This window comes from Drosophila teissieri, chromosome 3R, assembly GCF_016746235.2.
Source record: "Drosophila teissieri strain GT53w chromosome 3R, Prin_Dtei_1.1, whole genome shotgun sequence".
NCBI classification, from domain to species: domain Eukaryota; kingdom Metazoa; phylum Arthropoda; class Insecta; order Diptera; family Drosophilidae; genus Drosophila; species Drosophila teissieri.
This window is the reverse complement of record NC_053032.1, coordinates 30,997,821-31,023,878: the sequence shown is the minus strand read 5'-3', so window position 1 is coordinate 31,023,878 and position 26,058 is coordinate 30,997,821. Positions and strand designations below refer to the sequence as shown.

The 26,058-nt window shown below is 44.9% G+C and overlaps 3 protein-coding genes across 3 annotated transcripts in view; all 3 read left to right on the top strand.

Moving 5' to 3' along the window:
* Positions 1-26,058, top strand: part of LOC122621249 (5-hydroxytryptamine receptor 1) — a 50,215-nt gene that overhangs the window by 10,441 nt on the left and 13,716 nt on the right. The window lies entirely within an intron of this gene.
* On the top strand, positions 14,537-15,252 carry LOC122621250 (coiled-coil-helix-coiled-coil-helix domain-containing protein 10, mitochondrial). Its single transcript, XM_043799062.1, has one exon. The coding sequence runs from the start codon at positions 14,619-14,621 to the stop codon at positions 15,135-15,137; it is 519 nt and encodes a 172-aa protein (XP_043654997.1). The 5' UTR covers positions 14,537-14,618; the 3' UTR covers positions 15,138-15,252.
* LOC122621251 (coiled-coil-helix-coiled-coil-helix domain-containing protein 10, mitochondrial) lies at positions 17,089-17,634 on the top strand. Its single transcript, XM_043799063.1, has one exon. The coding sequence runs from the start codon at positions 17,195-17,197 to the stop codon at positions 17,537-17,539; it is 345 nt and encodes a 114-aa protein (XP_043654998.1). The 5' UTR covers positions 17,089-17,194; the 3' UTR covers positions 17,540-17,634.

Below are 26,058 nucleotides of genomic sequence, written 5' to 3'. Positions count from 1 at the left end.
AATTTCTTTCTACATGTTCACGTTGTCGGTGCGGAGGAGGGGGTAGGTGGGTAGGGGGGCCATCCTGGCTTTTCTTATTTTATTTTTGCATATTTTGAGCTGCCATCCGAATGACATTTCTGCTGGCTCATGCCTTCGAACGTGAGGAGTCGCATAAACTGCATCTGTCTTTTGTGAATCGCCCTTTTCTTCTCGACTCTTTGGCTCTGTGTGCCAAGGACTTTGCAGCGAATTAATTTCCTGGCCTGTGCTGTGATCTGCCCGAGTATCGGGGTCACCATCCTTTAACCTGCGACAGTGAGCTGCGTTCGGAAATGTGCACCAACTAATTGTGTTCGGTATTCGGATTGTGGCCGGTGCTTAATTGAAATCTAATTTAATTTATGGCCCCCGAAACACAAACATCACAAATATTTGCACACAAGGCGCAGGGACGAGCTTTAATTGGAATGCCTGGCCAGCAGAGGCCAAGTCAACTTTAACGCATGACCTGTCAAATGGAAGTCGCTGGTCCGGCAGTAATTCATAATAATACGAGACGAGCCATGTATACATTAATACAATAATTTATCGATTTTCCATGCGAGCATAATTCCCTCACGCATCTGCAAAGTAATAATGGCATCGGCAAGGGATGAGGATGTGGATGTGGATGGGGATGTGGATGGAGATGACTTCCGCTTTGTTTGCCTCCGATGTCAATAAAAATATGTGAAACAGTCTGTCCCGGCAACTTCATAATCATTGACGAATCAAGAATGAGTGCGTGACCGAAGCAAAAGTTGTGATTCGAATTAGGAGGACGTAGCCCTGATGCTACACAGGAAAAATAAGACAGTTATTAGAATACTTTCAATTTATTTTCTGTTTGTTTAAATATACAGTTAAGTATAGAAATCATTAACGTTTTGATTAAGAGTTTCCTTTGAAACGTTTCCAAATGCAAAGGTGTTTGGCATTTAATTTCGAAGCGATTGCTTTTGTGGCTCACGCCAATATCCATTAGCCATATCGATGTAATAATCAAAGTAATCCTGGTGTACCAAGGTCGTAAAAATAATTTCCATCACGCTGCCATCTCTGAGGCTTACGGCTGAGTGATTGGCGAAACCGCAGGGGCGAGGACAGCCAGGACATCGTTCTAATGGCCCATTGACAATTACGGCGCTACTAAATCTTGGCCAGCAGGGACACGGCTACTGGAGGCCAAGAAAGCAGGGCAAACTGGAGGGGGGCGGGGGCAGCTGAGTCAGAGCCAAAGCAAACATGGCCCATGTCATATGCAGGGGACAGGAACAGGAACAGGAACAGGGACAAGGACAAGGACAGGGATCGGGAACCGGGCACCCGATGACTCCAACTGGTTGGGGTCGTCTTTGTTTGTTTGCGGGGGCAGGGATTCAGGAAGGACTCCATGGCTTCCATGGGGCTAGGGGTGGTAGCCATGGGGAATATATGGTATATGGGGTATAGAGGGTATAGAGGGAATATAGGGAATAGAGATTGGGGTTCGGCTCAGGAGCTTGCATATTATTCAATTAAAATCGCACAGCCATTAAGCTTGTACGGACAACTGTCAGCAACACGCACGCAATCAATGTCAACACGCACACACTGCCCCCCACTCACACCCATACTCGTGCACACACACGCTGAATGGCAAAGGAAACATGCACACACACACACACTCGCACACACACACACTCGCACTCACACACTTGCGAGGCGGAGACAGTTTGGTGGGAGTACGTTAATAGAACTCAGACTCGCATAAATGTCAGCTACAAGATTTGATGGCCCCGGGTTAAAACTAAGTCCTTGCATATGCGTGTCTGAAGAGCTGGCTGTTCAAGTGTGGGTGAGTGAGTGTGTGTGGGTGTGCGGGTGTTTGGGTGTGCGGGTGAGTGGGTGAGTGTGTGTGGACTGGGGGTGATAAGCACTGCAGAGCAGGCAGCAAAAATTGGACAAGATGGGCATGCTTTAAATTTATGGGCTACAGTGAACGCTGCCTGCAGCGGAGGCCTACAAACGGAAACATCATGAGGCAGATTTTCCACTGAGAAATGATTAAAAAATGTACTTAGCACTTCTTTGAGCCACCATAGATGGTCTTCTTAACTTAACTGCTGGAGTGTTCTGTGTTTTTGCCCAGCATATAGGGCAAATTAAGACGAAGCACCGAACACCTCCACACGTCACTTGTGAAAAGAGTTTTCTTTAGAGTCCTTGCAGCCAGCCACATACAAGAAAAGTTTTTCGCCTGCTCAGGGCCCGAAAATGGCGTGCTTCTCGAAGGAAAACAACGTGGAAAAGCGAAGGAAAAGAAAACTGTTGGCCCCCAATGAACTTTTGCATGGGAACGAAACCAGGGGAGGAGGTAGAAATGGGAACGAGACCTGCTGTCAGTGGCGTTAAGTGGCGCCCAACGAAGACGCAGCATCAGCAGTTGCCACGCCCCCCGACAACCCCATCCCCCCAAGGACGCCCACCTCTGGCCTGCCTGCTGGGTAGCAGATAGCGAGCGGAGAATAAGGAAATGTATAAAAGTGCAGGGCGGCGAGAATTCGGGCGCTTCATTCAGCGAAAAAATGGGTTTCATTTCGAAATTTTAAATTTCCCCAATTCATCTGGAAGTCAGTGCTTAAATTTATCTTCCGACTCTTTAGCTACGATTCGCAATGAAAAAGATATGTACAATAATAAAATAAATAACTTGGAGGTCAGCTTTATTTCGCTGTGTACGCCAGCAATGTAGCCTTATTTTTACGGCTATCGTTTCAATTTTTATGGCTTAAGTTGTTGTAAATTTAGTTAGCAGTAGAGTAGAGTTCAGCTTTATCATCTGCCGGTCGCGTCCCCTCGAGCAATCGAGTTCTGTGGGGGAATCGATACTCGGCGGCAACCACTGGGGCTGCGTGTCCGTCCGCCATTCTATTAGCCGTCAAGCGGAAAATTTAATACTGTTTATTTACACAATTTTCCAGTTTTCCACCAGTTTTCCCGTTACCCAGCACGGCGCTTGTACCTTTACTTTGGCCGCGTTTTCGGTTACGTAATGCGGTCTCCTTCTTAGTTTACATCCTGTCTCTAAGCTGGACCTCCTTTTCAGCGGTTGCGGTGGCTGCGAGTCCTGTAACCACACACTAATACACTAACACACTGACTCACTCACACACACACGCTCGTCTCACCTGTTTCCATTTACACTTTGTGTGGAATATACGAGTTAACAGTACATTTGCCTTAGTATTTATGCGCCGATAAACAGGCAGGACAACAACCAGGACCCCCCACTTCTCCTGGGGGCATGTCCTGTGCGCTTAGGCGCTGCGTTTGTTATTCAATTTGGCCGGCCAACACCTGCAAATGTTGGCACAACACCTGCCTAGTCTGCTTAACCCCCGCTGATTAGCGTCCTAATTTCAGGCATCCGAAAGGTCGGAGGAGCGATCTTAACCTTAGAAAGTACAAGAGCTCAATTTGAGCATAGATAAGGAACTTGAAGGTCTATTAATATGGATGGCCAGCAAATTCATTCATTAATTGTTGGAGAAATGATAAACTCTTTAAGTGGGGTGAATTATCTAAGCACAGATAAGGGAAAATAAAACAGGATTTGCTGGCTGTCAGGCAGTGTTGATATCATTTCTTGTAGGCCTATGTATCTTTTTTTAAGTTTTCACTAAAAAGAACAAAGCCCTGCAGGCAGGCTTCTTTTTATCGGAGCTGTCATTCAAATATTATATGTTGGTTTAAAATATAGAATATTCTGAAATCTCATATGATGACAAACATTATTAAAAACAGTATGGCATGCATTGGCAAAACAATGCATTTAAAAGCCTTATATTACACGAAATCCCTCCGAACTCCAGGTGTAACAGCATTTAAAGATAAAACGTAAAAGTAATAATGGATTAGAGTTGGCAATTTAATTGCGATGCTCCCAAAAGCATCGCTCAATCTTTATTGGCCCCATTTATTTATTATCGCCCTTCGCTTTCGGTACATTTATTCCAGCAATTTTTGTCTGCCGTGGCAGCCGACGCATAAATAATAAAACAACTCCGGATCCGGAGCCCCAGCGATGCCATGTGCACGGCGGCGAATGCAAATCCGGAGTGCAAGAGTACGGGGAATAGCACGGCAAGGAATACGGAAGCTAAGCTGAGGAGCAGAGGGGGAGTGGGTTGGGAATTTATGCAAAATCACGTATGCCGAGGCATAAAAAATAAAGCACGAAAGACTATAAATAATGCAACAGCCGAAATGCAATGCAATTGCAGAGGCAGCAATGGAAGTTATTTCGGGGCTAGAATAAACATTGTGGAGCCAGGTGACTAGGCAAACACAGAAAGCACTCCCCCACATCCACACCCACATCCCAATCCTGATCCCGATTTCGAATCCCTGTTAGACAGGACACTGCGACCCAGTTTTCCAGCACGGCGTTAATCTTTTTTATGTGCACTGTGCTGCCGGGTCGCCGAGATTCAATATGAGATACTCGTACTCCTCGAAAGGCCCCGGGCCCTTCAATTTTATTCAACATTTGGGCGGCTGTCATTTTGGGGCTGAGTGGCACTTCGTGTTTGCCCTTATTGGGTTCATCAAATGGCCGACAGCAGCAGTCAGGCAGTCAGGCAGTGAGCATATGTGGGATGCTAGTTGGCATAGATACTCCGATGCTTGCCACTTTCTAATAACCCAGTGATTGAACCCCATCTTTCTAACCCTCTCCTTCCATTGGTTGAACGAGGTGAGTGCGTGAATTTGACTACGGAGCCCTTGGGGATTTGGCTTCCACTCGAGCGAGGAGCGGCAGAAAAATTTGACTCTAGATTAGGCCATAAAAATACGCATTAAGCTGTCTGGCAGAGATAACTTCATATGAATTTATTGACATTTCTGTTCGGTCGGTCAGTTGGACTGGCCACTTGTTTGCCCTTTCCTTGCGAGGCAAAAACCCCGCTCCTTTGTGCCCAACTGAGCATGAAAAGGCCAACATCCGTTGCGGCTAATGTGCCTGTGGCCAGGAGATGGAAAAAGTGGCAGTTCGAGGGTCCTTTGTGTGAATGCGGCGACTAAGAAATACATAAATAAATTAGTTACGTGCCTGCCAGTGGACAGTGGATGGCAAAAGATCAACTGGCCGAGTATGAGATAGAAATATGTTTACCTCCAGTATTTGTACACCTTGATGGACAAATTCGATGATCTTTGTTGCCTTGGGTGTGTGAGAATCACTTTAATATATTTCGGTTGCCTTTGGAGGAGTTTAGTCAATTCAGGAAGGAACTTGCCAGAACAAAGTGTGTAATACTAGTTTTGAAACTCGAATGGCTGCTGTTGATGATATTTTAGACTGTTATGCAATATTTCAGGGTGCCATCTTCAGGTAAAACTATTTGCTCTACAAATTTAACTTGCACTTCTCTGCGGAAGTTTAAATGTATGTCAAAGGAAACCAAATACGAGCACAATATTGAATTTTGGCAAAAGTTTTCTGTGGTCCAGAGGTGCTAACCAAACTGCCGTTCCACCTTGCTGGCCAAATTTAATGAGTGTGGATGGGACACACGGTTTTGTTTAGGATCCTTGTAGTGCTCGAAGGTGATATATGAAGGGGTTTTTGCCGCTGCTGACCAGCATTAAATCACGAGCTGGACAACGCTTAACTATGTGGTTGCGCTTCATAAATTTTGTTTATTCATTTGTTTCACTTTTGCAGTCCTTGTCCGGCTTCACTTTGCTGCGGTCCCGCTGTTTTTCTCCATTTCTCTCCATTTTTGTACATTTTTCGTATATATTTTTGCTGGTTTTTTGTAGCTGCTTTTGTCTGTTGGCTGTTGGTCAATTATTCAGACCGAAACGCTTGTGGTCAGCACAGTGTGTGCATAAAGGCAGCGCAGAATGGCCGGGGAAGTAGGGCATTTAAATGGCTTAAAGGGGTCTAAAATGGGAAAAGCGGGTAAAGCGTGGTGAGGCGGGGTAAAAAGGGGTAGGGCGGGGTAAGGCGGGAGCAGGGAACCCAACGAGACGTGTGACTGTTGACGGGCTTGTGTAAATTGCATAAACTTGGTAAATGTGCAAAAAGTGTTGCTCGCTTTTGTGCGACAGGCCGGGAAGGACCTGCACCATCAACAGGTGGGGTCTGCTGTGGGCAAGGAACAGGGCCAGGGACACAGGGACACTGGGACACAGGGACACGGGGACAGGTGTGCCACCCACCTTGGCAGTCAGTTCATTATGTGGCCGGCACTGGGTGTTTACCTAGGACCCTCTTTGCTGGCCCTCGGCCCCTTGGCTGTTTACTGTGGTGTCAGTCATTGGGTTGGTCACTCGACTGCAGCTCCAAGTCCTTGGGCACACTGCTCGCATCCTGTGACCACATCCTGTCGTCGGCACGCTGCCCGAATGTCCGTCCTTGTCCAGGGACGAAGGAACGCCTTGCTCCGACTTATTGTTTGGCTATGTGCACAGAGAGGAAATGTTTTGACTTAATGCTGCCTCTAAAGGGCATTGAAATGACAGCTGGTTTCTTAAACTAAGCTTTAATATCCATCGGTTATTAATATGCTATGCAAATGACATGCAAATCCGCCTGTGAATGTGTTCTTGGTAACACTTTCGCCTCAGTGCAGCACTCATACGACTTCGGCCAGGAGCCAGGCATTATAACGCCAGGACGAGGAAGCCGAAGAGTTGCACCTCCCCAGCGAAGGACGACGAACAAAGGGCTATGTTGTGGGTGGCTGGGTGGCTGTGGTGTGCATGTTGGGGCACAAGAAATCAAGCGTAATGAAGCCCCAGACGGAGGACAGACAAAGGTTGGCCCTGCTCTCGCCCGGCCCATTGAAAATTCAACGCAATGATAATAGATAAGCCGCTTGACACTAACACGCTTACGCACTCAAGGAGTGTGTTTTGATTTCGGCCCAAAAGGTGTGCGAAAAGAGCAGTGCTTGCCATTTCCCATTTTCCCATTTTCCCATTACCCATTAGCCCGCTCCGTTTCCCATTTTCCACTTTCCCTGCGAAAACACTGACCATTTGGAGCGAAACATGCTACCGGATTAGCTGCGAATTAGTTATTGTAATTGAGCGCTACAAGACAGTTGTTAATGGACTCGCAGCTCGTTGTCTCCAGAGGAATGTACTGTACTGGAGCTACTACTTGCTCCAGAAAGTAATAGCAAGTAATAGCAAGTTATAGTGGTGGAGTAGAAGCACAGAAACACCAGGTGGCTGGTGGAGGTTTTTAAATGGCATTATGCATTCCGGGGAAACTTTTAAGTGGTCAAGTTTTAAGTGGGCCCGCCAAAAGTTTGCTGAATTCAGTGGAAAGCTGAACTGAACTGCCAGGGAAAAGCGAGGGAAAGCAATCTGAGGAAACGACAGCTTAGGCAATACTTTTAGTATAACTTTTCGACGGACGCCTCTCCCTTTTTGCCCGCTAGTCCATTACACATTTAATGACAAGTTGTTTACTTTTGGTCCGCATAAATTACATACGTGCAGCATTGGGTAAACTAGGGGTGGCTGCTTTGTATCGGCCATAACAATGAAAATCATAAGCTAATTGCCATAAAAGAGGAAAATTTTAAGGGAACGTCAAAGGCAAGACACGAAAATCGCTGCAGGAAATGATGTGACGTGAGGCTTTTGTTTTGGTTTGTTTGCTGGTTGGCTGGTTGTTGGTTTGTTGGTGTATTTTTTTATTTTATTTTTTTTTTTCCAGTTTGCCCTTTGCTGTCCAGAGCAGCAGCAATAATAACAATATAACGAAACGTTTTCCAGGGTCAGGGGCCGGATCGAGTTAAGCTTTGTTGTTTTGGCCACAGCAACATCATTGAAATTGACTTCATTATTATTTTATAGTCTTGGCCTTAAGTTTTGCCAGCTCTGCTTTTTATGGCTTTTTATCAAATCTTACATTGTGGTGCTCGTGGCACGTTTTGCCCTGATGCTCTGCTCCTCGTCGTTGTGTTCGTCTCCTCATCTCCTGCTCCTCGTCCTTTTGCTTATTAAATTCCGGCCCCAGGACCTGCTCTATATGCTCCATGGGCTCTATGTGTGCACAGGATGTACGAGGATATACAGGCCTGGGGCCAAACTGATGTAATGCATTTGCAACAGTCCCTGTCTTGAGCACAAAAGCCAAGGAACTAAGTGGAGGCACCATTAGCAGAGCAGTGAAAAGTGGAGCCATTAGGGGCGACTTCGATTACAAACGGATTTTCTTGGCTGTCTCGGTGGCACTGGTTCTTAAATCACAGGGCAACGTCTCACTAAATTGGAATCAAAGCACTTGCATATATGACTGCATCTTGTAACTCAACCAGCTTTCTACTCTCTTACCCTTTGCACTCGAATGTCTATAATTGCCAGCGGATCTTTAACTAATGGAGTTTTCTAGTTGTTTATCATCTGGATCCACTCGATCTGCCTTGGTCACTCTATGTGCCGCATTACTTCGCGGGGTTTTCCATTTTCCGAGTGTCACTTGCCATTTGCCAGTCACTTGTGCGCTCTCCTCATTTGCACGTGTGCCACTATTCGCTTTCATGTTTCCCACTGCCATTATGTAAATTTTTTATCGCCATTTTGGTGTGCAGCATTTTTAGTTTAGTTTTTGTGAGCGAGTAGACAGCTTAAGTCGAATACTTTCCACATTTCCACTTCCGACCCCGCAACACCCACTTTCCTTTCCTCTACTTTCCTCTCCTTTGTCTTTGTCTTTGTTTGTTTATGAGCATTAACGCACGCCCACTTGCACACAAGCACACTTGGCGGGTTTTTTGTTTTTTTGGGTCACTTTCAAAGCTCTTGGCGTTTTTCAAGTGGTTTTAGCACACACTCGAAATAATTTCGTGTGTGGAATTTGCTGCTGGCGCGGCGCTATCAATGCGATTAAAAAACAATTACACTTGTGACACTAATGGCACACACACACACATTTAAAGCTTCATGATCGCATATAGCATGCACCACATATCGTATATTGTATACGTGTGTTTATTCCACATGAATATTTGCCTTTTATACAGTTTTTATATTTATTTCACACAAAAAGCAGAGCAGAGCCTGTCTGTTCGTGGCATCTGCGAAAAAAGCGCTCGATTTGTTTTTTGTTTACACGCCAGTGGCTGCTGGCCGGATAACCACATCAAAAATAAACAACAAATTCAAAATTGATTTCCAAAATCAAAATAAACAAAGTCCCCCCCATTCTCTGCATTTCATTTCGCTGGCTTTAAAGCTCTTTAAACTAATTGCCAACCAAAAAGGGAAGGGGAAATGGAAAGGGGAAGGGGAAGAGGGGAATGGGGAATGGGGAGGCCCTAATGGCGAAGGCTAATGGCTGGCCGACATCTTGCGGCATTATTAACATGATTGCCACGAGGACCGCATGCCGAGTCCTTTGAGGGCTTCGAGAGGCTGGGCTTATCAATGAATCACCAAAGCATGTGATTGATGATTTGATGTGTATGCTGTATGTGTGTATATAGTGTCGCTCCATTTCCCGCCCAGCACAGCCGAATGTGGCTTCTCTGGCGAGGATTAGGTGCCCACGCAGAATCCGAGCAAATACCAGGAATCCCGGATGCCAGGATTCTTCCTCTTCAAGGCGATGACAGCTCACATATGCATATGTGTGTGTATTGCCCGGTCCAAGGCAGATTAAAAGTGAAGAGGCTGCGAAAACTTTTGCTTCCTGCTATCTGACTGCGCACACCCTTACTGGGCCACAAATAATCCTATGACCAGCACTCAGTACATAAATACAAATTTCATGCTAATTTTAGCTGCATTAACATAGGAATCTCTGATCATTAGGAAAGCTGCCTTGGGATTTGCCCAGGTGAAGCGCACAAGAACTGTGGCAATGATTCACCTGCTGTATTTATTTAAATCTGGACATTTGTCAGTTGCTCTGTTTACATAAACCATTTTCATGGCTTTAAATTTAGCTGCTATGGCATGCATATTAGTATTAGTAGATTTTCCTATTCATTGGGCAAATCTCACGTCAATTTCCACTTGGTCGTTTAAGCTACTTGACTCCACTTCCAGTTGACTAAAGCTGGTAAACTACTGAAATATTAAAAGTAATGAAAGACCTTTGTGCAGTCGCGTGCTGGCAATTGGCCATTTAATTATTTAAAGTGCTTGCCTCATGAATGGCAGTGGAGTGTAGTATAGTAACTCAATTAGTAACATTCAAATAACACTCGCTGGGCTCAAAAATCAGCGAATATTTGCTTGACATTTGCGGTTATCTTCGTTGTCCAGAGACGAAGGGTATTAAGCAGTCAGCTTTCCCATAAGATTCCCCATTCATTTCTGGCTGTTTACCGACAGCAACCGCCATCATCATCAGCAGCTGTTTGGGCTTCCGCCATTCGCTCGTCGGCGGCTTCAGAAGCTTCGTCAGACTTTTCCAGACTTTTTCAGACTTTTTTCCCCATACTCATAGCTGGTAGCTGGTACTACAGTTGAGTTTCACACACACACAATGCCCACGATTCTTACCGATGGCAGCCCCTCGAATTTCTAGACCGGAATGTTTACACATACGCGCGATTTTCTTTTAACAATTCATCAAATGCGCTAAGCGCGCACAAAAACTTTGACACTCGACGTTTTCTGTGTTTGAAAAGGGGAATTGTCCCCCATTTCCACCACCATTCCCCACACCGCCCACCAAAAAGCCATATCAATCATCGCCCAAAGTGCGTGGCTGTTGGACACCTTTTGCAGGTGAGACGCGAGGCTTTAAAATATTTATTCTACTTTGCCGGGAAATGTTGAAGGCTAAATACAATAACTCAAAGTGATTTGCAGGTAGAAAGCGCCCGCCATTATTTGCATGTTCCCCCCAATTCCCCGCCTCTTTAACTATGCATTATTTATTTGCTCGCGCCATTTGTTTTCTGCAGACAATCGAGTGAGGAATTTGCTTTCGACGTTTGGCAATTAGTTGGGGTGTTGGCCAAAATTGCAGGCCTTTCAAGGGCGGAGCTCCCAAGCTCCAAAGCTGCTGAAGCTGAAACTGAAGCTGAAACTCGCATTTGCATAATTATCTGGCTGGCTTACTTGATGCCAATAATCCGCGCTGGTTCATCGGCAACATTGCGTATACGCCACGTATGCGCACCGCAACGCAAATATGGGCTTAATTCTATTTATTTGCTCTGCAGCCCTGTCATTTAATTAGTGTAAACAGTTTTTAGGCCCGGCCTTGTCGCTGCGCCAATAAGCTTATTTCAACTTAATTACTTATTAAATGCAAGGGCAGTTAGTTGTGTGAGTGCGTGTTGCACCCAGCTGAGTTATGTAAATGAATTAAATAAACACCTGTGGCCAGTGGCCAACTGCATGTGCGAGGATTTATCCTCCCTTCAGGGAGCTGTTTTTCACCTACAGTCTGCCAAAGGTGGCCTAGAACTAGCAGAGTGTCTCTCGTGATTCGGCACAATTTGGCCGCCATCTAATTGCAGCTCCCTGATTTATATCGAATGTCAACTGGAGCAAGTCCATAAATTCGCTGGTGCCGCCTTGCGTGGCAACTTCGCATTCGGGGACTTGGCCCCACTTGGCTTATTCCCGGGCGATAAGTCCTGCTGCTGCTGCTGGTGCTGCTCCTGAAAGTCCTTCGAAGCAGTCGAGTGTGCGCATGATTTATTTTCATTAAAAACTTCTTTTTGCGGCTGCTTAAGCAGCGAAACTTTTCGCGCCGCTCACTTCATAAAGCAGAAAAGTGGAAAACTCAGCTGAAAGAGCCGCGAAAATTTTAATCTGCACATTATCAAGTTGCGCAGCCCACACAATGAAGCCCTCTCTCTCGCTCTTTGCCGAGTGCAATCATTAATATCCAGCTTAATTTTTGGCCTCCCAGCTAATGTAGTACAATCAGCGACCCCGTTCGTTAAGCTTAAAAAATGGCTGCGAAATTTACAAAATGCACAAAAAAGGCACCAGCCACGAAATCTAAATTCATTTGTTTGCCTGTCCCCAGGGAAATGCGTGCGTGAAGTTGGATGGCTGCAGTATTGTAATGGCAGATTGCCATTGCATTGGCACGCGATCATTAGTCAAGGAGCAGGAGCTGCAGGAACTGCAACCTGACACTCGATGAAAGCGAAATGGAGTAGTTCCCTGGAAAAACGCCCTTCGTGGGGGGAAAATCAAGATACTGCACCCTGTTCACAACTCAGCGCTGAAGTGTTGGATTTGTCTTTAATTTCTGCTGAGCTGTATTCAATTTATTTATTTGATATGTTGCTAAGTCGGATCTATTTCAAATTGGACTTGGAATTTCCAAATAATAAAGACGAGCTCAAGGTAAGATAGTTTGGTTTTAATTTGGCTTTGAACTGTAAGTAAAAAAGACACCCATTGCCAACTTCGAGCTGATTGTGACAACGACGTTGGTAGATTGAAATTGCTTTCTAATCGGCAGCCAAGGACGATGCAATTAGTAACTGATTTAACTGAGGTAAAAGTCGGAGTAACTTTTGTTTTTTGTTTCGCACTCGTCGCTCGGTTTTCGCCCGGAATTTTCCGTGCTGCCATTGCGTGAGTTGTCAGGGCGTTGGCAAATTAAAAGTTCTCTTTCTATTATTTGATTGCCAAGCCAGAGCCAAAACCAAAGCCAAAGCGAGTTTTTATATAAATTAGTTTGCTGGAACTGCTACTGTCGCTTGCTAATTAGACATGGAAAAGTTGGACTTGTCCAGGTGTATAAAGCCGCAACTTTCCGTTCAATTGCGAAACTTTCAAGCCCGAAGCCCCAAAGTCGCAGTGATTTCCCCATTATTGTCCATCTGGCCTATTCGTATTTCGAATACATATATACTAAATAAATTCCCCCCGACTGCGACATAATTATGTGGCGGCAATTTGCATTGCGCCCCCAACACAATAACCATAAAACGCCGTAACAATCGGCCAAGAACGCCGCCAACGAAAGCCAAAAGCCAAACAAAGGAGCCGAGTTCAGCGGTGCAGCAGTTATTTCAACACCTTTATGGCGCTGTTTCTACATTTGTTAACCGCAAACACACACTGCGAAAAAAGCATTCACCTGGCTGTCTAAAGGTGATTTTAAATCATGAGTTAGCACACAAACTAAATGAACTGCGGAGTGCTGAAGTGGCCACATAGTCTTTGTTCAAGGGAACTGCATTTTTGATTTTAAATCATGAGTTAGCACCTAAGCTAAATGAACTGCGGAGTGCTAAAGTGGCATCTTTGTTCAACGAAACTGCAGTTTTGATTTATCTCGATTTAATAATCTTTTGCTCAGTGTAGTTCTCTAGTTCTGGCCAATGACCAGGGCAAGTGGCTTTGTGTTGAACTGTAGTACTATGTACTATGTACTATGCACGGATAGAATCCATCGGCCGACATGCAAAGCGAACGGTGTTCGGGGCAGCTACGTGGAAGTACATTTACAAACCGTAGATAGACATCTGAAGATAAAGCAAATTGCTGGGCTACAAAATCGTTAACTGTAATTTACCGCATTTGAAATGTTGGCCATTCGCCATTCAACATTCAACGTTCTCGCTTCTAGATTTTCGCTTCTAGATTCTCGATTTTAGATTGCCCGATTCCCCGATTCTCCATGCAGTTATGAATAGTCGAGTTGTTGGGCAGGTGGCGACTTTAATTGTGTTATTCAGGCAGTTTTGAGGAAAACGGCGCAGGTAATTGAGGCACAAGTCGGATATCGGAGGTGGTTGTAATGGGTAGCACTTGAGAGCCACTTGCGAGCCGAGAATTAGCCCCCGAGTCGCTCAGAGGCCAGAAATGCAAATGAGGGCCAGAAATGAGCCGCTTCCCCCACATCCAGCCCCCATATTAATCATACGCACTGTGGCCGGCGTCGCCTAATTTACACAAAGTGCAATCAGCGCAGCTATGCAAACTCACGCCCAGCCAGACACTCAAGGGCAGTTCCAAATTCCAAATTGAAAGCGTGCCAGTTTGGGCTGTCGCAGATCGGCAAACAGCAAATGGAATATGTGGGTAGCAGGAAAGCAGGGAAACAGGGAAACAGCCCACAGAATCGTCGTGAATGCAAATGAAATCCGCATATCCCAGCCCAATTCATCTCGATTCGCCAGAGTGCAATAAGTTTGCGCCACAACTATAATATAGCTGCTGTCAAACGTAATGAAAGAGCATGTGGCCTGTGGACTAAGAGGCCTACGAGAACACGTTTCCAATGTGTATTTCATATGGCACTTCAGAATAGAGACCTTAAGTAAATATCTTGTATATAATATAATGCTAGTATGACCTAGTATGACTAGTATGATCTCATATCCAATAGCTAAGAAGTGGAGAGGGGTGAATCCACAGTACAGTTTAGTAAGTGCGAGTAATATAATATGTAATGTAATATGCATCTTTATGTCGTGCACTATGAAATTGTGGTGAAAATTAGCGGGAAAAGTTCAAGCGTTCCGTTGGGGAAACTAAGCAATTCAGTTGGCTGTGGTAGTCGAGTCTGGAAAGGTCAAAAGTCGTGCCGATTCATTCCAAATTCAGCTTTCCAGGCGAGAGCAAGTCAGCCCCCACATTCGTCTGCTCACTTTCGGAAGGATATGCCCCGTCAACGCTCGGAAAGTCCGCGATCCACAGGATCCATGCGCCGCCAAAGCAGTCGGAGCAGCCATGTCTTCGCCACCAAGCCGCCGCGTGGCAGCAGCAAGGATCTGCCGGCAGTGCAGCAGCCCAAGAAGGAATCCCTGCCAGCTGCAGCGCCTGCTGCCTCGGCAGCGCCCGCCACAGAGGCAAAGGGTCCCACGGCAGGAGAAAGGTTCAAGGACATGGCCACCACGGCTGCTGGCGTGGCAGCAGGATCCGCTGTGGGCCACGCGGTGGGCGCAGGACTCACCGGCATGTTCCAGGGGCGTGGTCAGGCCGCAGCCCCGGCAAAGGAGCAGCCTCAGCAGGAGGGCTCCCCGGGAACTCCAGCACGACCGCAACTGGTTGAGGATGGTCCCTGTGCCTTCGAGCTGAGGCAGTTCCTCAAGTGCACCGAAGAGAACAGTGGGGATCTCTCCGCCTGCAGGGAGTTCAACGAGGCAATGCAGCAGTGTCGGCGGCGCTACAACGTCTGAGATTCAATGCAAAGGTGATCCGGATCAGAGAAGCTAATCAAATAATTATTCTAACGCATATATGTACATACATTCAGCTTTAGTTTGCCTGAAAATAGATATTTTTTGAAAAATACAGCATATTACGGTTGAAATTAAAAAATTCCTGCTTTTTTACACCCGTAGAAACTTCCTTATCGATCGCCAATCGATTGTGAAAAAATTTAATTTTTTTCAATTTTTGCAAAAAATGATGATGGTACCCCTTACAAAAAAGTCAAAATTTTGAAAAAAAAATTTTTTCTCAAATTTCAAAAATATGAATGCTGAAGTTAAGAAATGGAAAAAAAATGGGTTGGAGGTCAAGTTTTGTGAAATTAGAATCCAAAATGTCTCCGGGAAACGGAAAATACACATATTGTTATGCCCAACTAAATTATGATATTCTATATATATTTTTTGCTCCTCCGATTGGTGCCATTTTTCAATTTCGATTGGCAATTTGAGCAATTGCCTTTAATTTTTTACAAGGACCCCTTCAGCGGCGCAGATAGCGTCTTCGGAAGGAGAAGGAAATTAATTGGCATTATGCGGGCAGCCATCAACCAGAACGCAGATCCATCCAACTCAGCCTCATCCTCATCCCAGAGCTGCAGGCCATCCATCTTGCTGGCGAAACATTATTGATGTTGATTGATATATAAACAGTAGCTGGTACCGAGCCGAAAGAATAGAGAGTAGGGCCGATTAAGTTGTAGCCAAAACAATAAACAACATGAAATTAGCATTGCCTAGACTCCTTCGCCACTTTTTCTGCAAACTGAAAGCTGAATGCTGAAAGTGGCAGCAGCTGCTGTCACATTTATTCACATGGCGGCGGCACACACAATTTTCAGCGCGCAAATATAATTTGCTTAAATATTCATAACAGAGTGAGTGGAAATTGTGTAGTGCTGATGAACACGAACTCCGCCGTAAAGGGGGAATTTGCCACCCTGCCGCATTAAATACAGCATCAATCAAGCGGCATTTGCAGCGGGTCTGTTTTCGGTTTTCTGCGGTTGGCAATAATTTAATGAAATATTCCGTTTGCCCCATGAACTCGCTGCCAAAATTCAGCATATGGGGCACTGCGTAATTCGAATTAGGCCCAAACTTTTGCCAGTTTGGCTAATTGCCGCTGTGTTTTCGCTTCTCCCCCCTCTCCACCAACCAAAAAGCCAAAATAGTCACAACTCTAGCATGCTGCCAGCCAATTAAAGAATTTCCGTTGCACTCGCTGAAAGCGAAGAGTTTTGACTTTGTCGAGAGTTCTTGCCATTCGAAACGAAATACTCTTCGGGTAAAGCAATTTCCTATGCGGTTCCACCAGCCACCTAAATCCGAAATCCATTTTGTTAATGTTTTTTGCGATGTTCATCAAGGCTCTAAAGGTTGCGAGCCATGCGGCAGAAGTACAGACAAAAAAATAAAACTTATTTAATATTTATAGATTATTTAAGAATATATTAGTAGTTGTTAGTTTGCTGCATCTCAACGCTGGTTTCCATATTATTCGGCTTGCATTGTACTTTTAAAGCTACATTTTTTTTCAGTGTATTTTAAGGGCCACATATCCCCACCAGCTTAAGCCCCCTCCTTGGTGGAATTTTAAAAGGGAAGCCAGCTGGAGTTGTGTATTTGTATTGCTTTTATACCGCTCGCGTTTGCCGACAAATTCATTATGTGTTTGTAATTAGTGCGGGAAATGGGAAATGGGAAAAGCAAACGCAAAAAGTGAGAAGTGAGAAGGGAAAACAAATTAGAATTCCTTTTTCCATCCTCGCTGCAGGGTGCTGGCCACTGGCCGCCAGGTGGCGCTCTCGCATGCACTTAGCAATTAGCTGGCAGGGAATGCAATATAAATTAGCTGTCAAAGCGGCTAAAAAGGATACCCGGAGCAGGCCAGGGCTCTCTGAGTTAGCCATCAAAACGCCACATGTGTCATTCGAAATTCTACTCTACCGTTTGGAAGTAAACCCCATTTAGCTCATCTCGAAATATACATAAATTTGAAGCCCAGAAAAGACGGGGGAACTATGCCGCGCAGACAGAGAAGTGCTTCGGTCAAGCCAAGCTGCACCAACTACTCGCCGCCGGTGCTGTTCACCGCCAAGAGCACCGAGATGGTCTTCAAGGATGCGGCCGCCCATGCCGTGGGCGTGGCAGCCGGATCAGCCGTGGGCCATGCCATCGGATCCGGAATAGCCGGCCTGTTCAGACGACGTGGCCAGCATCCGCATCACAGCGATTTGGTGGAGGAAGGTCCTTGCGCCAAGGAAATGAGGCAGTTCCTCAAGTGCACCGAGGAGAACGACGATCTCAGTGTGTGCAAGGAGTTCAACGATGCAGTGCGCCGATGCCACCGCGAATATAATATTTAGGAACAACAAAACGAGAGGATTTCATTTGTCAAATTTTAAGACGTTCATGCGAAGCTAAATAAGCTTAATAAGCTAAGAAATTAAAGTTTTTAAAATGGCTGTTTTAATTATTTGGCCTGCACAACTTGTAATAGCAATTATAGAGATTCTATACCAAGGATAATAAGCAGCTCATTGCTTAGCAGACATTTATGGGAGCTCCGCTGCCATGTCATTTTCATTGTCACTCTAATCTGCGCACCAGAGCCCGAAAACCCTTTTCCAATCATTAAACATTCCATTTTGTCCTTGGGTGCAATTTGAATAGACTTCAGCACTTCGCCAATCAAGTTCAGGCGATGTGGGTGCGCAATTAAAATGCTTTATGACAGGTCGCTCCTTCGTCCTTCGTCCTTGAGCTTCCCCCTTTTCTTGTTATTTTTTTTCACCACTTTAAAGCTGCCCCATTGTCACATGCTCGCTGCTCCTTTGGCGCTGTTATTTTTCGTCATTCTCAGTTAATTGTGATTTTGTTTACTCTCGTCCTTGTCCCTCCGCCGCTCTCTCCTGTCTCCTGTCTCTGTTGTCCTGCTGTCTCCTGTCGCTCGACCCCTTGTCAGGATCGCGGCTTTGTTTGCCTTTCTACTTTGTCTGTGGATCCGGGCGCATATTTACTTTAATTTTGTTTTGTTATGTTACTTCGCCACCGCCCAAAAATGAAAGCCCACCCCCCGCCGATTTCAGCGTCGAACGCGCTTTTCTCCTCGCTTTGAGCGCTTTTGTTTCGAATTTTCGCGTTTTTCCGTCTTTTTTTCCCCTTTATTTTCGTTTTTGTTTTTGTCTTTTTTTGGTGGGTCCCAAACTTTTTCATTTCGCTTTTTTATCTGCTTGGCTTGCGCGCAATTAAGCCAGCGAAATGTTTTTGGCCACGTCAAGGCGACGACGCTGACATTGAGGACCCCGGCGAGAATACCCTTTTTAATTTCAAGCATATTTTCCCAGCAGCCAACTCCTTGGAGGAGTTGCACAGTCAAGCCTGCCTAACCTGGACCACTTGCCGCTAAAATATATATTTAAACAGCATTTCAATCATTTTAGCACGTCGTTACCACTAAATGCCACATTAAAAGCATACACAAATATAAATGCAAATTTCGACTGCCTTTAAACTGAGCTGTTAAACTCGCGTTTTCTATCTATAAAAATGGACACATAACTGTCATTAAATGCTCTAAAGTTGTTAGAGTTTCAGGCCAATTGCCTCTTTACTTTTACGAGTCTAAGCAAATCACTCGCAAGGAAGCTGAACTGTATGTTTGCAGCTGTCTTAAGCGCTTTGTCTGGCTTAATGAAAACAAATTAAATTTTGGCCAGCACGGCGGGCCTAATAAATATTTATTATGTGCTCAAAACTGGCCCGGCTCACATGCTCTTAAAGAGGGCTTGCTGCTGCCCCCCGGCTCCCGCTGATCTGGCACATCCTGGCCGAAAAGCTGGTCCTGGCAGCAAGGACCTCCCACGGCGGCCAGCGGAACTGGACGGCAGGAGGGTGCGAACTGGGGTCGAGTGCAGCTGGGATCTGACATGGCAGTCGGGTCAAGCCATAATTGCGTCCAATTAAGAGTCCTTGAATTGGAAACTAGTGCCACCACTGAACCACTTCGTGTTCCCATTGAATTTGCGCGTGTTTTTGCTCATGAAGTTGTCATCTATAATTAAAGTTGTCGTATTTATTTCATTTCTTTGCGATATCATTACTTTACTGTCATTACGCAGCGCGGCAGCTAGCACATCTGATGTGAAATATGATGTGCGGCTGGCAAAAAGCGGAAAAACACATTAAGGACGAGATGGCAAAATCCAACGCACAATTCCAGCCAGATGCAGATGGATTTGCAGTTGCAGTTGCATTGGCAGGTGACGGGTGCAACAGCAAAAGCGTTTCATTGATTGCCTCTTTTTGTTGCCAACGAATTTTCCTGTTTCCATTGTGCCTTTTCACGCTTTTGCCGCTTTTCCCGCGCAAAGAAAGCACTGCGGGTGGACAAAGGGGCGGGGGAAAGTGTGAAATTCGATATGGCAAACACGCATTCAACTGCGAATCAGCCGTGTTTTAACTCTTTATTGTGGTGTATATACCGGGAAAATTTCCCAACAATACTTTACCTATTTTCAACATTGAATTGATTTAATCAGAAATTTACTTCATGTTGTGTGCGCATAGAAAACTAACAAAATTTGCTTAACAAGTTAGGCCCCATTTTGGTGTTTCTATGTACATATATGCATGACTGATTACTGCGCATTTTTCAGTGTAATGGTCGCCTGCGTGTGTTTCTGTGTGTGCATGGGGGCATGGGGGCGTGGCCACAGGAAAAAGGAAAAGCGAGGAAAACCGGCTGCGGGCAAACAATGAGAAATGGCTGGTCCACCTGCTCCACTGTTCCACTGGCCACACAAAGTCGGTGTGTGTATGGTGTTTGGTGTATGGAGTACGGTGAGCACTTTCCACTGGCTCAGCGAGCAGAACGTGTTTAATTTAATTCCCCGGGCAGCTCGCTCCATGGACACTTGGGCAAATCGCATAAAATGCTAATAAAAATCAAATCAATTTCACAAGTGGTCGGGCGACGGGGCGGTGGGGCGTGCAATGCAATAAATTGCATCAGAGTCGTGTAACCAAATTGGTTGAATGGCCAGTAAGTGCATTAGTTTTGAGCGCATCTGTCAAATATCAAATTGATGTGCAGCAAACTGTGGCTGCAAGGCTGCTGAGCTGCGGAGCTGCAAAGCAATGCGGGCCGGCGGAAGCGGAAATGCATTTCCGAAAACCGGAAATGCACTGCATACGAATTGCAAATGGCGTCCAGCAATGGCGACCCATGAATATGGAGTGGCAGCTCGAGGGCCCCGAAAAGTTGGTAATGCCAGCATGTGGACCAAGTTGCGGTCCAATAAATATTTCAGCAACACAACTTTCCGGCGCTTGCGAGTTCATTAAAGATGGCAGAACTAAATTTAAATTGCTGGCCCCGTTTGGCCAACTCCTTGCCTGCTCTTCGTTCATTTGCATTTGCATATTAATTAAACCCTACAGCCGAAAGGTCAAAATACCAAAATGCCAGCCCAAAAAACCATAAGCTGACCACACTCAAACACACCACACACACACACCACACACACACACAGCATACACACACTCAGCTGCCAGCTGCTTCATTAGATGGCGAGGCATATTTTTGGGGCGAAACGCCCACAAAAGCACAACAACTGAGCCCAGTTTAAGCCCATAAAAATTTAATTTCGCCTTAACAATGGGCGTATGGGCCAACAATTTGCCGTCAGCCGAAATTCATCCTACTCACCCCGCCCTCCTCCTCCGCAGCCACAATGTGTCACTTAAATATCAATTTAATTTCCATAATAAAGCCAGCGCCTCCAGGACATTTTCCCATTCTCCCCCGGGGGATTTTCCCTATGATTGACAGTTTGTTTAGCCGGGCAGGACGAGGGGGGAAAACAGCCGAAAAGTAGTTGACAGAACATTGATTGAAATAAGTAGATCAAATATGTATTAATAGAACGTACGGAGTTTCAGTAGCGAAACAATCGTTAATTGTATTTACCCAGCTCTCATCGCCCGCAGGGAAAAGGGAGAAATGGGAGCAGGACCTTGGCCATTTCTGGAGTGGAGTTTGTTTAGTTGTGATTAAGGAAATTTAGCTGATTGCAATGCAAATACGTATTAACTTTATCGCAGTGGGCGGAAATCGCTTATATAACATCAATATTAGCATGCCAAAGGTATATTAATAACTCAATTTGATGGTAAATTCACAAAGCTAATGAGTCAGCCGGTTAAACAATTTGCAATTCAAATGTGTTGCCTAATTGGGAATTTAAAAACTTTATGTACTCGACTGAAATGCTTTTATGGATATTACAGTTACGAGGAATCAAACAAAATAGTTCACATTAAATGAAATATGTGTGCGTTTAAACCTACTTAACTTGGGAACACATTTTACTGCAGTGAAATGAATTCAGTATGCACAAGTATGCAGTGTATCAACATAAAGGCAGTGCAAATGAAACAATAGAGCAAACTTAAAAGTCCATTAAAAATGCTTAAGCGACTTTATAAAGTCGCCAGACCGCTTCAACTTGGTGACATTTGGGGGAAAGTGCGGGAAATGGAAAGTGGGAAAGTGGGAAAGTGGATGTGGATGTGGATGTGGGTGACTGGACTGCATAAAACTAAGCCAACCCAGCTGAGCTGAACCGAACTGAACCCACAGACATATAGCGTACACTTGATGAACTGCAGCCATGCACCGAAAACATATAAATCTGTGAATAGTTCTCACAAGTTATAAAATCTGCAGATTCACAATCCATCAATACATTATTTGTATAGCCACGAAACCCTTTGATGTGGAAAATCTTAAATTTACTGGTGAGCAACCTTTTCTCTCAGTGCTCTGTGGTCGCCGACAATAAATAGAAATCTCAATTTACGATGCGTTAGTTGAGCTGCCGTTCTGTATTTTTCCGAGAGGGCTTGGTGGTTACTAATGCCACTAGGTCCTCGTTGTTCCCACTGACTGGTGGGTGGTGGGTGGCGGATAGTGGGTGGTGGGCGGTGGGCGGAAGCGGGCGCAGTGTCCTTGCTGCGGGCCAAAACCCACTTGCCGCTCTAATGGCATTTGTGATGGCTGCGGTTATAGTCGCCGTCGCCGTTGACGATGACGATGATGTTGATTGGCGAATCGCATGGATATGTCTCCAGCTCCATCTCCAACTCCATCGTCCTAATCCTGCGGCGATGTCCCGATGTGCCGATGTCCTGTGGAAAGTGCACAACGGGTGCTTATATGTTGACATTAAAAACTTTGCTCCAGTGGTGCGAAACCGAAACCAGAACTTAACGAACGCAGAGTTCAATTATGCCACAAAAGTTCGCGTCTCTCGCCAAAGTTTTTCACTCCGCTAATACGTGACATAATTTGTGGTAATACAATTGGATGGGTCAGAATGCTAGCAGATTGGTGGCAGACAGTTCTCTGGCGTTCTTATCGAATGACATCCAGACAGATACAATGTTTGCAACTTGTCGACAACGACGAAGAAGAGCGCCTCAATTAGCGCCCACTTCCGCTTCGAGCAGGGGAAATTGCTGGCTTTTCTTCGGCGAAAATTAGCGGAAAAACTCAACCGCAAATGCGCTTGGCAGCGCAGTAAGCCGGCTTTCTTCTGGTCAAGACAATTCCGGCCAGATGCTCAAGGACTTGCGCTGCAGCGAAAGCGGCAACCTCGGCTAATTGGTCCTTGAATGCAAAGTGGTAGTAACTCAATTGGATTGTGGTCGGGATAAGCACAAAAGGACCAGTTCTTTATACGCCACTTGCCCAGCTTTTTAAATTGCAATTGTCAGACCCAAAAAAAAACAGGTAAGGATCTTATGAAGTTAATGCTAGGATGGAATTAATTTGCATTATGCAAATTCAAGCTGCTGTTTTTTAGCCGCATGCCGAATGCTAAAGGCAGCCAATTAAACATTAATTTTCCGCCGCTGGCATAAATCATAAATTCCCCTGATGCAAACTTATTTATACATTGTCAAGTTCAGCTGCAATGTGTGTAATATGATTTTGCTGAATTTTTTCCATTACGACAGCTTGATATGATGATATAAATGGTTGGAAAATCAACAGCAAATCGAAATAATTCGAAATTTTAAATAATTAAATTAGTTGATAGTGTAGATTAATGCACACATTTTTATGCAGTAAATGCAGCAAGGAATTTATTATTCCATTATAGCACTGATAGCTAATGATGAGTTTTGGCATCGTTAGATCCTTTTTTTAAGCCACTTTTTGTGGCCAACATTTAACATTTGATGGTTCAGAATTTGATGTGCTTCAAATGTGCAACAATTTCGCCTTCGCCCGAAACCATTTTCCAGTTTGCCTCTGAAAGTGACAGCGCATAACTTTCCGCAAATTGCTGCATCATTTCAGCTTCTTTGGGTAAACTATTTCAGCTCGGGCCTCGCATAAATATGAATTTACAAATTTACATGCCACTAAAAAAGCAACAAACTTTTACTCTCCGTTTTTTTTTTTTTAGCTGCAGCTATGCGGGGCGTGCAAGGACATTTTTCGGAGGAGCGGCGGAAAAGTGCGGAAAAGCCCTCAGAAAATAGGCGCAAAAGTCTGCGCCGAGATAAAGCTTTGTTGTTTCTCCCCTTGACAAGCCGCACTTTTGTTGCTGTGCCTCTTGTGTGCTGTTGTTGTTGTTCTTGTTGCTGTTGTTGTTGCTGTTGTTGTTGCGGCTCTGGTGGAACGCATAAAAGTTTTTAATTAAATTCCCCTGCCAAGCCAGGAGCCACTTGTTGTGCTTGGCGGAGCAGGGGGCGCGGGCAGAGAGTTCACTTGGTGACAAGTTTGCATAAAGTAGTAAAAAAGCTATTTTTATACCGCTAAGGGGTTCGGTGCACTGCCAGAAAAGGGGGCTCACTAATCACACGGTTTAGTAGCCTCGGCTTAAGCCTGCAACTCCTTTGGCTTGGCGCCTGAAACTCTTGATTAAAATTCAGAGTTAAAAGTTATACACAAAAACCTATTTCTTTTTACAGTGTGTCAAGCCAGGCTTAGGCAGTAGAAGTTTTCAACAGCACTGAATATATTGGGGAAAGTTTTCAAATGTTTTGACGAACAGCTGAAGAAACTGAAAATATTGCACTTCAATTTTCTGGCAATTAACATAATCAAAATGTGTTTTCTCTCTCGCAACTTCTGGCCTGATAAATCATTTTCGCATATTTTCTGCAATTTTCCACTTCAATCAGCAGTGGGCAAATGGAATTGCAGCTGGCTGGCCATCGGAATCAATTTGGAAACGTTTAAATTGTATATTCCTTCCTTCCTTCATCTCCAGATTGTTTGCCCAGAGCCTGGGGCTCCTCATTGGGGCATCCTTGGAGTCCGGATGCTCGGAGCAGTTGCAACAGGCTGCTGGATCCTCCGACATCCTTTGCCTTCTGCTGACGCATCCTTTGGCTCCGTCCTGCCGCAACAAGTGTCCGTTTGCCCTGGCCTGTCCTGTCCTGTCCTGTTTTGGAAGGACTCCTTGGGGTGGCAGCTGTTGCTCCCCGGCTGCTGTTTGCATTTTCATGGTACACTGCCCCGGGCGAGTCAATGTTGCTTTTTGGGCCGCTCAATTAAGCGGGACTTCTGGGAAAGCGCCATGGAAAAGCCTCTTAACGCAGCTGCAATTATTTCATTAAAAATATAGTACAGAATAACTTTAAATTTAAATTAAACTGCAGTCTTTAAAGGTACTAAGTAGGCAGTTCCAGGAATCTATAAGTTATATATCAATCTATAAGTTATTTCCAACTAAAGAGCTTGACTATGATCTTCCTTGTAGCAATATATAGTTTTATTTGCATAATTAAAATGAAAATAAAGTGTTCCTAGTTTTTAGTTTAGTTTACCCTGCGATTTAGCGGTCAGCCTGACAAGTGGCTAAAGTTTGCGGACCGCTGACAGCCGCTCAACTTTTCCGACAAATTGCTCGACCCGGCAGCGACATTTGCACCTGTTGCAGAGATATAAACGTACATCACTGTCGGCGGAAATTTGTTGTATTTGGCTTTTTGTTTGCCTGCCTCGGCGGCTAAATTTGGAAACTGCTCGGCAGAAAAGTTTGGACACAGTCAGATGTGAAATAAACATGCAAGAATCGAAAATTCAATTTAAACGTCACAGCGCTCTGTCATCTAATCATAACTCAACTGAAGGGAGCTGGGAAAGTGGGGAAAGTGTGGGAAAGTGCGGGAAACGTGTCTGCTGGCCTTCGGAAATCTGGCAAATGTCAGACAGATTGTCAGATTGTCACAGAGGAAAAGCGGAAAAGCGGATGGCGTCTGTTGGATGGCGGGTTGAAGTATCTCATGAATGGATCGCAAACGCAGCATTTTCCCCTCAATGAATGGAATGAGTGCGGAAACCGAAATGCATCGAGGTTGTCACTTGCCAATTTTCCCAGTTTTCGACACAAGCAAAACGCCAAAAAGGAGTAGCTCTCATTGATTGCAAAGTCGTTGAATGGAAGCCATTCTCGTGAATGGGCCAAATTGCAGGCCGCCTATTAGAGCCAAGAGATTTGGTCGGATTTCAGCCACCCGGCATCGAATTAAGTTGGCACCACTTTTATTTGGCACCTTTTCTCTGCATATGTGCTGAAAAAGAAATTCAGCTGGCATATAAATGGAAAGTCTTGAATGGAAACCAATTGAACGAAGAAAGTACTGAAAAGTAATGTTTGCTCACTAAGAGAAATCATTCGATTGGTAAGAACTTAATTTCAAGTCAACTTTAAGTAAATCAAAGAACGAAATTGGTTTTGCTTTGTTTTTTTTAAGTTGAAACATTCAACGTTTCGCGTCCGACGATTTTCCATCAATTTTCAGCTGATCGAGTTACCAGCAGCTCTGTAAGTTCGATACTTGGATTTCCATCAAAGAAAAATAT